Raw genomic sequence first — 15,529 nt, 5'->3', positions numbered from 1 at the left:
ATGGAGAATGCATTCCCCGTCTTCGTCCCCGTCCCCATTCCTGCTTCCGCTCCCGCCCCCACTCTGCTCTCTGTCCGGGGCTCGTTAGGCTTTTTTTTTATATTTATTATCATAATTTAATGTTACGTTATTTATTTATTATATAAATATTATATTTAACTTTCAAGATTTATTATTTAATGATTAAAATAATGAATATGTTTGAATTAGTGTAAAGAAAAGATATGTTTGAATTCTAATTAATTTAGATTGTGTATATGAATAATTTGATAGATAATTATTTTCTTCAACTTGAAAATTTTGAATAAGTTCTCTTCGAAGTCCATATGGAACTAATCGATAAAAAATAATCATTTAATTACAACTTTTTCATAATAATGATTTATGTTAATGGATTTTTAAAAAATTTCTGCCAGAAACTCGATCCACGTGAAGAATTTGACGAAGACAGAGAAAGAAATGGGTCATCCTGGCCCTGTCTCATCCCGGGGAAATCTCAATTCGAAACCATCTCTAATTGAAGACTGTATTGACCTTGTACTTTGGGCCCAACGAGGTACAATTCGGCCCAAACGAGGCCCAATTCACAGCCCATTTGCAGATATTCCGCGGTAAAGCCACAGAATTCAAAAAAAGGTTTCCGTCACGAAGAAGCAAGCTCTTTGCTGCTAGTTGCAGCAATCATCTCATCCATCAATGGCCGTACTTCGTTTCTCACTCAGAGATTCGCGCTCAACGCTCATGGATGACGATGGTCATTTGACTTTTGAAGAAGAAGCAGAAACAAAGAAATCAAGAAGGTGAACCTTTTCTACCCTAATCCTAAAATATTCCTCTCTCTCGACACAGACGCCCATTTTCCCTTTCCTTCCCTACAATCTCGCTTCTTCTGATCCACCATTTTCTCTCCCCGTTTCGTGCTCTTTACGGATTTTTCTTTCACATCACTTTCCATGACTACTTTTTAGTTCCTGTTCTTGTACTGGACGTTTTTCGTATTTTCGCCATTCACGCGTTTGATTTCTTCTCTTCTGTTATAATTAGGAATCTTGTGTGTGGTTCTGATCTACTCAGGATTGACGATTCGTTCTAATTTGAAGATACTAGAACACTGTAATTTCTCTCCGAAGATTCTGATACTTGCTTGACTTGGTAGGACTTAGAATCATTCTTCATTCTTTTAGTTCTTTTGTGGTTATTTCTGATTCTTACTTGAATTTCTGTATGCCTATTGATTTGGTTTTTGTACCGTAATCTTCCTATTCAAATGAATTTGTTATGACTGCTCTCAACTGTTCAAAATCTGGTCCTCGGAGATTATGTAGACAACGAGATGCAAGTTTTTGTTCTTCGTGTAAATTTGTTTTTGTTTCTTTTGGTAGATGTCATCTGATTTCAAGTTGGAAATAGACGGTGAGGAACCACTTGTGAGCATTAGAAATGGAAACGTTGAGCAGAATGAAAGAGGTGGTACAGTACACAAAATTCTCAGCGGTATTCGAAATCAAGGAAGCAAGTCGATCAGCAATTTCTTAACAAACGCGCAGCGCAGGGCATTGGGTGATAGGTACTCATGAATACTCTGTCCTACCAATTATTTGAGCTTCTTGAATAATTCTATCCGGTTGAATATATGAAATAGAATTTGAGTTTTGTATTTCAAATATGCATCATACTTCTGATACTGAGTCACTTTTGACTACAAGAATTTACTGGCTAATATGGAGTTATTTAAAATTAATGGATAATAAAAAGAGTAGTCCATCTATCTTATTAAGATCGTGAGTCAAGTTCCTTGATTTTTTCAATATATGATCTTCAACGTAATTTGAATATATATTTTAAAGGTCCAAATTTAATGCAAGAAAGTACATATGAATCATAGTGAAGTCCACTTAAACTAAAAAGTAAAAAATTTTTGAATTAACATTGGAAAGTTTTCAAAGAGACCACATTGTGGAAAATTTATTGACTGAGGTTGCTATAATCTAGTTCCCCTAAATATATGTCTTTTAAATTTCTCTCATACATTAATGGTTTAAAACTGTTTGCTATAATATGTTTATTTCCTCGGAGTTGTGACGGTCATTTTTTTTAATTTTTTTTTGGTTAAATTATAAATTTAGTCCATTTAATTTTTGAATTTGTAAGCCAAAGCAAGGTTTGTGGTTCAAATTTCCCTTTCCTTATTGTATTCGATTTTTTTAACTTTCAAAGTGTGTAATAGATCTTTAAAGTCCATTTGATAGCAATTTGGTTTTTTAAAATCAAATCCATTTTCTCTCAATTTCCTATCATGGTTTTCATTTTCTTAAGTTAAAGAGATGAACTCTTAGCCAAATTTCAAAAACAAAAACCATGTTTTTAGAAACTACTTTCTTGGTTTTCTAAACATGACTTGGTTTTTTAAAACATTGGTAGGAAGTATATAACAATGCAAGAAATTTAGAGATATAATGGTTGTCTATAAGCTTACTTTTCAAAAATCAAATTGACCTAAATTTTCAATTTTGTGTGTAATAGATCTTTGACAAATTCAAACTTTTTTAAAAATTAATTTATTTATTAGATATAAATTTGAATTTTGTATCTAAACGAAACCAACTTCCAATTTTGTGTCGATTTACAAAATTTAAAAATTTATGGACTAAATTCGTAAATTTGAAAGTTTATAGTTCAAATAGACACCAATATTAAAGTTTCGGACTAAATTTGTACTTTTAACTGTAGATTCTCTTTTTGTTTTTGGAAAAATTTTGCTAATGTTTCATTACTCTGTGGTTAACCCATCAGTATTTCTATCTTAGGTTTTTCAGAGGGAATCAAGCTGCCAAGAATAATGGTTTGCTTGATGGAGATGAAACACGTGAACATGGATTAGGAAGGAAAACGGGTCCTCTTTTATCCGGGACTGCGTATTGCATTTCTTCTTGCAGCATGATTATACTGAATAAAGTTGTTCTCTCCAGTTACAATTTCAATGCAGGAATATCATTGATGTTTTATCAAGTATGCCACTCGTTTCTTTCTCATATGCGATAAAAGTGAAAATACCAAACTTTGTCAAATTGCTTGAACCAATGAAATGTTTTGCTTAATATTGTCAGTTTTCACTTTTCAGTTCGTTTCTCTTTTACATTTGTGCTTGATCACATTTTCTAGCATATCCAAATTTGATTTCTTCCGGTAATTTTCTGCAGAATTTGATTAGTTCTATAGTTATTGTTCTATTGGGCCTCTGCAGAACAGTTTCACTCGAAAAGCTTAATTGGAAGCTGATTAGGCTGTGGATTCCAGTCAACTTAATCTTTATTGGTATGCTGGTGTCTGGCATGTACAGGTGCATTTAGTTTCTAAGATTCTCTGTAGCTCTTTTGTTTGGCTCTTTTGGGTTCCCTTGAGAGAAATTTGGGGTTCTTGGTTTCAGTTTGAAATACATAAATATTGCGATGGTGACAATTTTGAAGAATGTGACAAACATAATGACTGCAATTGGAGAACTTTATATTTTCCGGAAACGGCAGAACCGAAAAGTCTGGACTGCTATGTTTTTAATGGTAAACATACTTTTACTTCCCAATTTACATGCAAAGATCATATCACAGTTTGATCCCTTAATTATACTGTGATTAATCATTTAGAAATTCTTGAAATATAACCAACGAGGTGGAGTAGGAATTGGGGAGTAGAGTTCGTTGGATCCCAAACTCTCGGAAGTTCACAACTCCATTCCTTGCCCTAAATGAAACTCTAATAAGTTATTTGAACTTTAAAAAGGGTCTAATTAACCACGTTTATTAAACATAGATTAAAAGTTTAGAGTAGTATTAGGTTGTTAGATGCAACCCAGGAAGTTGAGACCTTCAATTAGTAATACTAAATTCATGAAGGGAACTTTGATACAGAGTTGTACTCTGCTCAAAGAGAGTGAAAAGATCATCTACTCATTAATCTCGGCTAGAGAGTATTATGATGATCTTCATCTTTACAAACAGAGTTGTGCCTTCGTTTTCTTTCTATTTGTTTTTTCGTTGGGAAAAAGGTTACATGGGCTTCATGCCCAATCTTTATATTGTAGAGGTTCCAGACCATAATTCTTGAGGTCTCTGATAAATATGGGACACTCAGAGAGAAAGAACTGCAATGTTTGACTATAGTTTATAAAAATGAAATGCTTCTCTTCACCAAGCACTTTGCCGATTATGTTGATCATGTCCTTTAATGAATTGTGGTTTTTTTCGTTTTTTTTCCCTTAAAAAGCACTCTTCTTTTATTCTTGCAGATCATCTCTGCTATCAGCGGTGGTGTAACAGATCTTACATTTGATACATTAGGCTATGGATGGCAGATCACGAACTGTGTTCTTACAGCAAGCTATTCAGTAAGTAGCTTTTAGTTTTTTGAACACCATTTTTTGTTTTTGTTTTTTTTTCCCCCTTTCCTTCACTATCTAAGTAGCGGATGCCAAATTTCGTATAAGATTTTTGAAAATTACGCTTCGACACATTCCTTCGAATTTCTTTGATTTTTTTTTTTTATCTGCTTTAGATTAATATTTTCAAAACTAAAGCTAAACTTTGGTAATTAAGGTCGGATTTTATACTCACCTGATTTTTTGTTTTTGAAAATTATAATGGTTTTTTTTACAATTTCTTAAGCATTATTTTTTAAGTAAATATTTAAATTCTTAACCAAATTCTAAAAACAAAAACAAAATTTTAAAAATGTTGTTTCTAATTTTCAAAACTTTACTTGAATTTTGAATGTTTTTGAAAATTATGATGGTTTTTTCCCAATTTCTTAAGGCATTCTTTTTATCTTTTTTAAGTAAATATTTAAATTCTTAACCAAATTCTAAAAACAAAAATAAAATTTTAAAAATGTTGTTTTTAGTTTTCAAAATTTTACTTGAATTTTGAAAACAACTCTAAAATGTTGACAATAAAATAAAAAAATCAATAGGCGGAAGTTGTCTTCGTAGGCTTAGCTTTCAAAAACTAAAAATTAAAAACCAAGTCGTCCTTTGGTAACATTTTTTATTTTCTATTTTTGAAACTTAAACATATAAACACCACTTTCATCAATTGGTTTCTAGGTTTTGTTGCCTACATTTTAGGATTGTTTTCAAAATCAAAGTTAAATCTTGAAAACTAAAAAAAAAGATAGTTTAAAAAATTTAATTTTATTTTTTAGAAATTGGCTAAGAATTTAAATGCTTACATAGGAAATACGACAACCATCGGTAAGAAATTGAGAAAACAAGCATAATTTTCAAATACTGAAAACCAAAAACCAAATAAGGACTAACTGGTTATCAAGCAAAGTCTAACAAAATAATTTTTAAAAACTATTTTTTGTTTTTAGAATTCTGACTCCATTATAATGAATTTAGAAGGAAACAAACCTAATTTTCAAAAATTGAAAACTAAAAACCAAATAATTATTATACGGGCTAAATCTTACTCAGACTCTTCTGGTCCGGTTTTGTGCATGTGCATGCTCTGTATTCGTAACAATGCATTATGATTTTTCTCTGTGTCACACTCACAGCTTACTTTGAGACGTATCATGGACGAAGCAAAGAAGTTGACAAGATCTGGATCTCTTAATGAAGCTTCCATGGTGTTGCTAAATAATTTATTATCTCTCCCATTTGGTGTAGTTTTGATTATCTTATTTGGCGAATGGGCTTATGTAATGAATGCGTAAGTAGATTGATTTTTTTTTCTTTCCTTTTTTCATTTTATATTCTCTAATTTTCGTCGGCTAATTAAATAGTTTTTTTCTTCTCATATTTCAACTTACAGGGATGTCATAAAATTGCCAATGTTTTGGGTTATCGCCACTGCTAGCGGATTACTTGGACTCGCTATTAGTTTCACCTCTATGTGGTTCTTACATCAAACTGGCCCCACCACCTACAGGTATTCCCATTTGATTGCTAAATTCCCCTTGCATTTAGGAACACAATTCATGGATGTTCTGTTGTTTTTATTTCATGTCATGAGTGAGGGCAGAATTTTCCTAGATTTTATTAGGTGGAGAAATATGGAAATTTTGCAAAAAGAAAAAAAACCTATTTTAAAGGTCCAAAATGGCAAATGACTCCAATTTTGAAAAAAAATGTCAAATGATCCTTTGTTGATGTCATGATCACTTGAAACTATAACATTGTCCTTGATTTTTTTCCCTTTTCCTTTCTTCTCACGCTGTTGAGTTTTTTCCTTTCTTTTTCTTCTTCCTTTCTCCCTCTCTTTTATTCTTCTGTTGTGTCTTCTTCTTTTCCGGCACGACGAGTTCACACAAACAGCTCTGACACAATCGACTCCGATGAATAAGAGCGGGAGTGAGAGAGGAGAGTGATTTTGTGAGTGAGTATAGGAAGAGCGAAATCGGCGAGAGCGGGGAAGAAGACGACCCATTGTTCCATGGATGTTCGCAAATGGAGCATCAGCGACACAGAGAGCGAGAGCGAGATGCTTTTCCACGTGTGCATGAATATATTTTAGTAATTTCACTTGAATTTGACGTCAACCAAAGGTCATTCGACATTTTCTTCAAAAACTGGATCATTTGACATTTTTTACCTAATTTTTGGGTCATGCGTACAAATTTTTCGAGAAATATATATATACTTTACAAGATTTAGAGATTTGAATCACTAATATTTAAGAAGGTAAATATTGCCTAGACAAATTGAGCATGTCCGTTATTTGTAAAGTTCAAGGTGTAATAGAATGCAATAGCCTTTAAGAAGTCATGCGCCTAATGCACACCAACATTGACTATGCTCAGTATCAACTATAAAGTTGTTATGATTTTATGACTATGTATAAATGGGGGAGAAAATTTGAATCTACCACCTATAATTGAGGTATTGGTACTTGGCTCTTGAACTATGTCTAGGTCACGATATAAACATATCTATCATTTTACTTGAGCTGAAATTGGCAAAGAATTGTTTGTTAAGTCATTTTTTCATTCACGAGGGTCTTCTGATATTCATTTTGTTTTGAAAACTATGTTAGTTTTCTCAAAAAATTAAGTTTTAAAATTTATTTTTTTGATTTTCAAAACTTGGCTTGATATTATAAAAAGTTGGTGATAGTGTAGGAAATCTATGGGTAGAATTCGAGTTGATTTATTATTATTTTTTTCCTTTAAATATCCGTGAGTGTTCGGGCTAGTTTACGAGCATGTTGACTGATCTCACGGATAACCCCATCTGACCCTATATTATTTGGATGTCAAGAAAACTCGTATGATATTAAATCTTAGGTAGATGACCACCATAGGTTGTACCTGACCTGTTCACTATTTGATTCTTAAAAAAAAAAAAAAAAAAAAAAAAAAAAAAAAAAAGGGTTGTCGAACATATCTAGGTTAACGAACAAAAGTTTGATGCAAAATATAAATTCCTTGAACTTACTCACACTGGGTTTCTTTTTTTACAGTCTTGTAGGTTCCTTGAACAAGATTCCAATATCAATTGCTGGCATTCTTTTGTTTAAAGTTCCATTGAGTCCACCAAACCTCTTCAGTATATTATTTGGTAATGTTGAACACAATTTCTAGACTATCAAATCTTACAAATATGGTCACTCTTTTCATTTCATTGTTATCTCATATATAGGCCCATTTTATGAAGTGAATTGCGTTTTGCAGGTTTATTTGCTGGGGTGTTCTTCGCCAGAGCCAAAATGTCCTAACTTTTTTTGAGAGTATATATAGAGAGAGAGAGAAAGCCAGACACGTAATTTCCTTTTAATTAAAGTAAATTAGAATTGTTGAAACGAAAATATGTAGAAGAGTTTTGAGTTTGGAAGTAATTATTATTATTATTGCTAAAAAGGACATAAATTCGAATGAGATGTCTGTATTCTGCTGAAGAATAATTGTAAATTATTCAAGGAAAAAAAAAAGTAAAGAAATGAAACCATTTTTCTGTTTACCTTTTTGGTTTTTATCACAATTTATTTCAAAGCATTGATGACTAAAAAACGGTTATCTTTGACCTTTAATTTTTAATAACTCGTTTTTCATCCATGAAACTGCTAAATTAATGGCTTCATAACAAAGCAATTATATGCTTATTAAGGATCATCATTATCTTCCAATTTCTACCAAGAGACTCGTTTTCCATAAACTGGCTGGGTTGGACCGATAAAATTTTGTGCTGAAAATGAGTTTTTAGGGTTTCTCTTGTATTATCATTGTCAAAATTAGTGATTAATTTTGCCAAATTGTTGCCATTACGATTTGTGGATTAAGAAAGTTTTGGCTATCCAAAAAAGTGTGAATTTTTTCCTTGATCAACTACACGATTTTGCTAAATTACTCACCCAAACCTTTTTTTTTTTTACTTGATTCCTACCCTTTTATTATATTAAATAAGCAAACCTTTAGAGTATGGTGTAGTTGCAATTATACCCTGAAACTTTTAATTTTAGAAATTATGCCTTCAAACTTATAAGTATTAAAATGGTCAAATTAGACCTTGAAATTTATATAATTATATTAATTGCAACACTTGTATAAGTTTAAGGGTTCAATTTTTTTTTTTTTATCATTTGTGGTTCCAATTTTAACAATTATAATAAGTTTGAAGGTCCAATTTTAACACTTGTAAAAGTTTTGTAGAAGTTTAGGGGCACGATTTTTATGATTGAAAGTTTGAGGGTGTAATTGTAATTACCCCTACTTTAAAGGTGGTTTTGCAATTTGCCCTATTAAATATATAGAGAAAACGTCAATTTTGACCTTAAATTTGTCACTCACATTGTATCAATTTGGATGCTAAGCTTTCAATTTTATCTATTTAGATCTTAAACTTATGTAAATGTTAATTTTGGTTTAATTTAGCTAATTCACCCATTAATTTTAAAAAAATTCTTAAACTCATTTAGTTGAATAGGATAAAGTTTTGCACGAATAAAAGTATGATAGAATATACAAAACAAATAATGTTCTCAAAATTCATAAATCTAAACAAAAAAAAAAATAGCAGTAATGTTGTTTTTCACTAAAGAAATGATCAATTCCATATCGTATAAACGTTCTAAAACTCATTTTATGCACAAGAGAATGGGTACATGAAGTGAAAACTTATTGAATGATTAAAATTGCAGCATATTTTATAGTTTTAAGGTTAAAATTACAACATTTGATTGTTTATAAAATTAAAACTTTAAGGGTTCAAATTAAAATAAGTGAGAGTTTAAAATCAAAATCCAGTTTTTTACCTATTATATATTATATATATTTTTATGTGCTTAAATCTCGTTTGTAATGAGTACTCAATGTTTTTTTCAATAGACCTACACCACCGAAAAAAAGGACCTTGAGTATTCTCAAACAAAAGAATAATAATAATAGTAATAAAACAATAATAAGCCAAAGAGATTACCTTTTAAACACATATCTTGAAGAATGAGGAGAGTTAAAACCTTTTATCAAATTTTTCCATTGGATGTTCAAACTAAAATTAGCTAGCATTTCGACTCAAGAATGACAATGGAAAGACAACATTTCCATCAAATCCATTTCCCTTTTCCCATGTTGAGAATTCTCCCATTGGCTCTCGCCGCCCGCCGTCGTTGGTAGTTCCGCCATCTCTACCATGTTTTGAATCTCATCACCATCGTTGTCAGAGTTGTGCGTCGTCCCATTCAAAATATTTGACAAATACATGTCAGAATACAAGTGGCTACTCGTCGCCACGTTGCTTCCATTGTTTCCGATCTTTGGTTTCTCCACTTTCCGTTCGGAGTCGACAGAGCCAAACTCCACCATAGATTGATTACGCATTGTTGCACCATCGTCTACGTCAGACAGCAACGATAATATGTCGCCAGAGTTGGCAAAGAAGTTTTGCATGAAGAGAAGCTCGTCGTCGTACATCGATGACGAGATGATTGTTGACGAGAGGTTGGAGGTAGAGTCGGAGGATTCGGAGAAGGAATGGTTGAAATGGGACAAAGGGTCATCTGGGACGACCACGGCGGCAACCGTAGTCGAGTTATATTTGCTTTTGATGTATTCTTGAAGAATAGAAGAGTGAGGTTTGCCATTTCGAGAGTTAGGACGTTTTTTCTTTCTCCTTGAATTCTGCCTTCTTTTTGTAGCATTCCAATGATTTTTTATAGCGTTTTCTGTTCTTCCAGGAATGATTTTTGCTATCTTTGCCCATTTATTACCAATTCTTGCATGAGCTTCTACGAGTATTCTCTCTTCCTCTTCAGTCCAACTCTCTTTCTAAAAACACAAGAAAACTATTCAATGTTAACACAATTACAGTTAAAAACATCATAAAATCATCATAAAGAACATGACTAACTAACCATATCCTCATAACTATGAGATTTTTTATTCCAATAGAAGAAAATAAAAACTAGCATGCACATGTGAATGTGCATTTATATTGTTTGATGTTATGTTATAGCTAAAACTACTTTCTTCTATTTAAGAACGTGCAAGAATGAGAAAAATTGTGAAAAATATTAGACGTAGATATTGTATTATAGCTAAAGCACTCATGTGAGTTTAGAAATTTGATATTATTGTAACGATAGATATATAATAATTTTGTTGAACAAAAATAAAAACAGTGTCACAAGTAAATCTATATGAAATCGATGTTATTGCGAGAAAATTTCAATTCATATAACAATTTAGAAAAGATGCATATTGAGCTAATTTTGATGCTTCAATAGTTGAAAGAAAAGTTAAAAATTTTATACATTAGATTATTGATAAAATAGAATGAAACATCACTATTATTGATAAATTAAAGTTCTAATTTTATATATTTTCCATCAATAATATTGGAAAGGATGAGTGGCATGCAATGCAACATATAGCTACTACTTAAATGGTAAGTTGTTAGACGAAAAGCTAAAAAAAATATTGAAATTACCACACAAAAATCCATACAATAGATATCTTTTTGTGAAGTTTTTTTCTGTCTAAATTAATTATGGATCTCACTGAAAATCTTATGAACACAAAACCAAATAATTAGATATAAAATAAAATATTTAAAGAGAGATTTTTTAATTTATTAAGAAAAAAAAAACCTTAATATCAGGACGCAAATGATTATGCCATCTCTCACGGCATTGTTTTCCAGCTCTGCCCTCCAATTTCTCAGCTATTTGTGCCCATTTTCTCACTCCATATTGCTTCACCAACCTTAGCAATTTCCTTCATTTTCACAAACCCATTACCAAACAATTAAAGGAAAAAAAACCATTAATTATCATATCAATATTTCAATGTAAAACAAAGTAGTAATAATAATAATAATAATCATCTCAAATGTTGATTATCCGATCCCTATTCTCACAACGATAGAAAAAACTGTAGATCCATTTCTTGATGTTTCCAAAAGCCTAAAATTTTCATGAGATGATAATAAGAAATCGATAAGTTTGCATTTATTTTGGGTGTAATAATATTATACTTTTGTAAAAATTATTACATTATACATATAATATTACAAAGAGATAATCAAGCAATGATATGATGTATTTAAATTATATATACATAAAATGAATGGATATATCATCACCTGTCTTCTTCTTTACTCCACTGTCCTCTAATCAAATATTCAGAAGAACCCTTTTTAATGTTCTTGAATTTGGAACAATTTTTCACTTCATTTTTTGATCTAATCATCAATTCCTTGAAACCCATTTCATAATTTCCTTTATTTTTTTTCCTTCCACATCCATACATTTCTTCTTCTTCTTCTTCTTCTATTTCTAATTTTAATTCTAATTCTTCCTCCACGCGCCGCCGCCTTTCAATCTCAATCCACTCGCCGCCGCTTCCTCCGCCGCAATTTCCCGGCGAAAACCCTCCGATCAACCCTTTCTCAGAGCAATTCCCGTTCACGTTGTGGCTGCAGAGAAATCGATCCATGGCTGCTAGCGGCGGTCCGTACGGCGACCAGTGCGGCGGCGCATTGCTCTTCATGTTTCTATCTCCTCGGATTTTGTTGGGTTTGTGTTTTTCGCCTGAAAAATGTTTAGAGAGAGAGAGAAAGATGGTGAGGAAATTGAGAAAAGAGGGAGGGGGTTTTTGTCATGAGACATGCAGCTTTACAGCCGTTGATCTTGGGGACGATCCAACGGCTTAGATTGATAGTTAGTGTAACTCCTGAGCTTCCTCTTTTTTTGGGCCAAAAAAACAATTAAAATTAAGAGTTATGGGAGAGGGATTAGTGGGTTGGTTATGTTTAAAAGCCATTAATATAATTTAATTTAATTTACTTTTCCTAATTTTTGTTCAAAATGTATAAATTTTTCTTCCCTATGAATGAGAGATTGAGTTTAGTGCCAAATCATGGTATAATTGACTGTTTTGCCCTCATGTAAATTTGCTTATTGCAGCTTGGGGTGGAGGAAGGGGCCGGGGTAATCTTGGGATTTTATTGTATTAATTTATTCTTGAGAAAATTTCAGAGGAGAAATGGAAAGGGGAAATAATGGGGAGGTTTTGAGTAAGATTAATTATATATTTAATAAAGGGAGGAAAATTTGGAGAATTTGAACGGAATTAATTTATTATTTTTGTTCAATATGAGCCACTAAATGTAGTATGTTCTTCTTTAGCTTAGTGTGTGTATAGAATTTTGTAAGCAACACTATTAACAAGAAATGAATGAATTATGAATTTTAAGTTTATCAATTGTACTATAAATGTGAAAATTGAAATGACGTATAATTGAATTCACTCTAGAGATGTCAAGTGGAGATAAGGCGAGTTCAAGAAGAGATTCTATCTCTTTTATCTTTACTTTAAAAAAATATAAGGTACCCGTGATTAAAAAAAAATGTAAAAGTTGAGTGACCCAACTCATACAGTCTAGATGAGTTGGAAGTGAATTTTATGTCCATTTTTCTAATTACATTTGGTTGAGTTGATTTTGTTCTTTGTCACTAGCTTCTATTTCAAGTAGTTAATTTGCAGTTCCTCGCAAAATGATTTAAAACTAAAATCCAATTCCTATGAATTTGGATATTTGAGAACTATGTAGATTTACTTAATAATTATGCAGAGTGACTTTTGATTAGAACTTGACGGAACCAAACTATCGTAACCAATTTATAATTAGGTCGAGTCTAAATTATCACGACGATCACTTAATCTAATCTAATTGATGAATACCCTTTGAACATACCAAGGATGAGATTAGTGATCTTTCATACACAATTTGTGGTTGAAAAAGTTTTTTTCTTATGATTTTTTTCGGTACTATTTATAAGTCTAATTAAACTGATTGTTTTTAAAATTATATTATAATTAAATTACAAAAGAACCATATATGTTATAATGTCTACTACTAATTATTATAATATAAATAAATAAATATGTTATTTCAAAAGAATCATCAACGTTAAAAATATACAAAAGTTTAAAACTATCTAAAAAATTAGATATTCAAACTTTTCATCTTTCAGTCCACAAATCTATGAAATAGAATATAATAATTTCTAAAATCTCTTATAATTTTTTCATTCTTAATTATAAAAAATATTATTTAAATATGAAGAACACTCGTTAGAATTTGTCACTTCTGAAAATTTTTGTTATAATTATAACCCATTAATCTAATTTGATTAAATTTTCCTAATTTTTGTCGTGAATGTATATTTTTTCTTCCGCTTTTATTGGGAGATGAATTTGGCGCCAAATTATGGTTAATTGACTGTTTTGCCCTTATGTGGATGTGCTTTTTGTAGCTTGGGGTGGAGGAAGGGGCATGGGTAATATTGGGATGTTATTGTATCAATTTATTCTTGAGAAAATTTAAGAGAAGAAAAGAATGGGGAATGATGGGGTGGTTTTGAGTAAGATTAATTGTATATTTAATAAATAGAGGAAATTTAGGAGAATTTGAAGGGAATTAAATTATTGATTTTGTTCAATATGTGTTACTAAATGCCCCTCACACTACTATACTATTCTTTAGCTTAGTGTGTGTATGTATAGAATTTGGTCAGCAATACTATTAAGAAGAAATGAATGAATTATGAATTTAGGTTTGTCAATTGTATTACAAATTTGAAACTTGAAATTATATATATATAATTGAATTCACCCGAGAGATGTCAATTGAAGATAAACTGAACCTAATAAGAGTTTCCGTCTCTTTATCTTTACTAACAAAAATGCAGTTGACAAAACTATGTAATAAGAAATAACACGGAGTGAATTTTAATTAGAGTGTGATAGAATCAAACCAATATAGTCCAATTTATGTAGGTTTGTTTGAGTTGAGTTTATAACTTTATCTAGAATTATTTTGATTATAAGAATTTAGAATCTAAATAATTAGGTTGAGTTTAAAATACCTCAAAACTCGACTTTGTTAAACCCTAATTAATGAATACTCTTAATCTACCAAGAATGAGATTAGGGATATTTCATACAAATGAGTAGATGAAAGAGTTTTCTGAGATGAATTTTTTTGTTCTGTTTATAAAATTCTAATTAAATTGATTGTTTTTAAATTTCATATTATAACTAAATTACAAAAGAAGCATATATAATCATAACGTCTACTTCTAATTATTAAAATTAATAAATATATAAGGTTCAAATTACTTCAAATTTTGATATTCAAATTTCTGACCTCTTAATCTTGAGTGTGTGTTTAAGTTAGTTAAGCTATGCTCAAGTCGATTATACAGTTAAAAGTTACTTATATAATATAATTTAGAGAAAATTGCACAAACCACCCTTAAATTATGATGCAAGTTACAATAATATCGCTAAACTTTTAATTTGATCAATTACTTCCCTAAAATTTGATAAGTGTTGCAATTTGCTTTTTTTAAATTTAATTTGAGTGTTTTAAGGAAGGATAAAATTGTCATAATAAAGAAAAAAAACTTACGTTTTCTTTTTTCTTTTTTCTTTTTAGTAGAAGTTTGTAGAAATTTTTCTTCGTTGAAGATGAAGCAACCAAAGAATCCCGATAGAGGGTTCACTCACCGGTTTGATTTTTTTTTTTTAAAATTTTAATATGGGGTTTATTGATAGTAATGGAAAAAATTAATAAACTACTATGGGAAAAAAAATGGTACACCAAATTTCCTTTTTTTCTTTTATGACAATTTTTGTCCTTTTTCCCTATCCAATGTGTGAGTTACCCAAATTTTAACTTAGGGACTAATTACAATATTTATCAAAGTTTAAAAGGTAATTATCAAATTAAAAGTTTAGGCGTGTACTTATAACCAACCTCATAATTCATAACTGAATTTTTTTATTTTTTTTCTAGAATATTAAATAATTTTTTTCCCTTTCTTTATTATGAAAAATAATATTCAAGTATAAAGAAAAACTCGTGTAAAATTTGTCACAAATTTATTTTGTGCTCATGAGGCTGGGTACGGCCCAAATTTGAGTTCAAGCCTAGCCCATAATGAAATCAAGGCCCATATCAAATTGGTTAATGGGCTCAAATTCTCTGAATCACTTATTTTAAGCCTAGCGCTATACTAATCCAAGTTGAACAATT

General features: G+C 30.8%; 2 protein-coding genes across 6 annotated transcripts; one reads left to right on the top strand and one right to left on the bottom strand.

Moving 5' to 3' along the window:
• The first annotated feature begins 667 nt into the window (after positions 1-667).
• LOC120083565 (GDP-mannose transporter GONST2-like) lies at positions 668-7,877 on the top strand. 5 transcript variants are annotated; one of them, XM_039039382.1, is made up of 11 exons: positions 686-800; positions 1,045-1,152; positions 1,383-1,567; positions 2,808-3,009; positions 3,201-3,340; positions 3,428-3,557; positions 4,283-4,381; positions 5,551-5,705; positions 5,808-5,924; positions 7,455-7,552; positions 7,666-7,877. In XM_039039382.1, the coding sequence occupies exons 3-11, from the start codon at positions 1,383-1,385 to the stop codon at positions 7,707-7,709; spliced, it is 1,170 nt and encodes a 389-aa protein (XP_038895310.1). In that variant the 5' UTR covers positions 686-800; positions 1,045-1,152; the 3' UTR covers positions 7,710-7,877. The 5 variants fall into 5 exon arrangements, with proteins under 5 accessions (XP_038895312.1, XP_038895310.1, XP_038895311.1 ...); XM_039039384.1 differs by lacking the exon at positions 1,045-1,152 and having other exon boundaries at positions 668-800; XM_039039383.1 differs by lacking the exon at positions 686-800 and having other exon boundaries at positions 808-1,152.
• A 1,624-nt stretch (positions 7,878-9,501) lies between these two features.
• Positions 9,502-11,694, bottom strand: LOC120083948 (transcription factor MYB119-like). Its single transcript, XM_039039854.1, has 3 exons — positions 11,570-11,694; positions 11,076-11,202; positions 9,502-10,254 (listed from the first exon to the last, which is right to left on the bottom strand). Exons 1-3 carry the CDS (start codon positions 11,692-11,694, stop codon positions 9,502-9,504), a joined length of 1,005 nt encoding a protein of 334 aa, XP_038895782.1.
• Positions 11,695-15,529: the final 3,835 nt, after the last annotated feature.

Source organism: Benincasa hispida, chromosome 8 (genome assembly GCF_009727055.1).
Source record: "Benincasa hispida cultivar B227 chromosome 8, ASM972705v1, whole genome shotgun sequence".
NCBI lineage: Eukaryota > Viridiplantae > Streptophyta > Magnoliopsida > Cucurbitales > Cucurbitaceae > Benincasa > Benincasa hispida.
This window is presented reverse-complemented; position numbering and strand designations above follow the sequence as displayed.

Bases quoted from the DNA above. Each gene is read 5' to 3' on its own strand.
- LOC120083565 (XM_039039384.1), top strand. From the start codon at position 1,383: ATGTCATCTGATTTCAAGTTGGAAATAGACGGTGAGGAACCACTTGTG. The intron at 1,568-2,807 runs GTACTCATGAAT...TTTCTATCTTAG, and splicing joins CGCAGGGCATTGGGTGATAG to GTTTTTCAGAGGGAATCAAG. The intron at 3,341-3,427 runs GTGCATTTAGTT...TCTTGGTTTCAG, and splicing joins CTGGTGTCTGGCATGTACAG to TTTGAAATACATAAATATTG.
- LOC120083948 (XM_039039854.1), bottom strand. From the start codon at position 11,694: ATGGGTTTCAAGGAATTGATGATTAGATCAAAAAATGAAGTGAAAAAT. The intron at 11,203-11,569 runs GTGATGATATAT...GTGAAAATGAAG, and splicing joins TGGAGTAAAGAAGAAGACAG to GAAATTGCTAAGGTTGGTGA. The intron at 10,255-11,075 runs GTTTTTTTTTTC...TTGTGTTTTTAG, and splicing joins ATTTGCGTCCTGATATTAAG to AAAGAGAGTTGGACTGAAGA.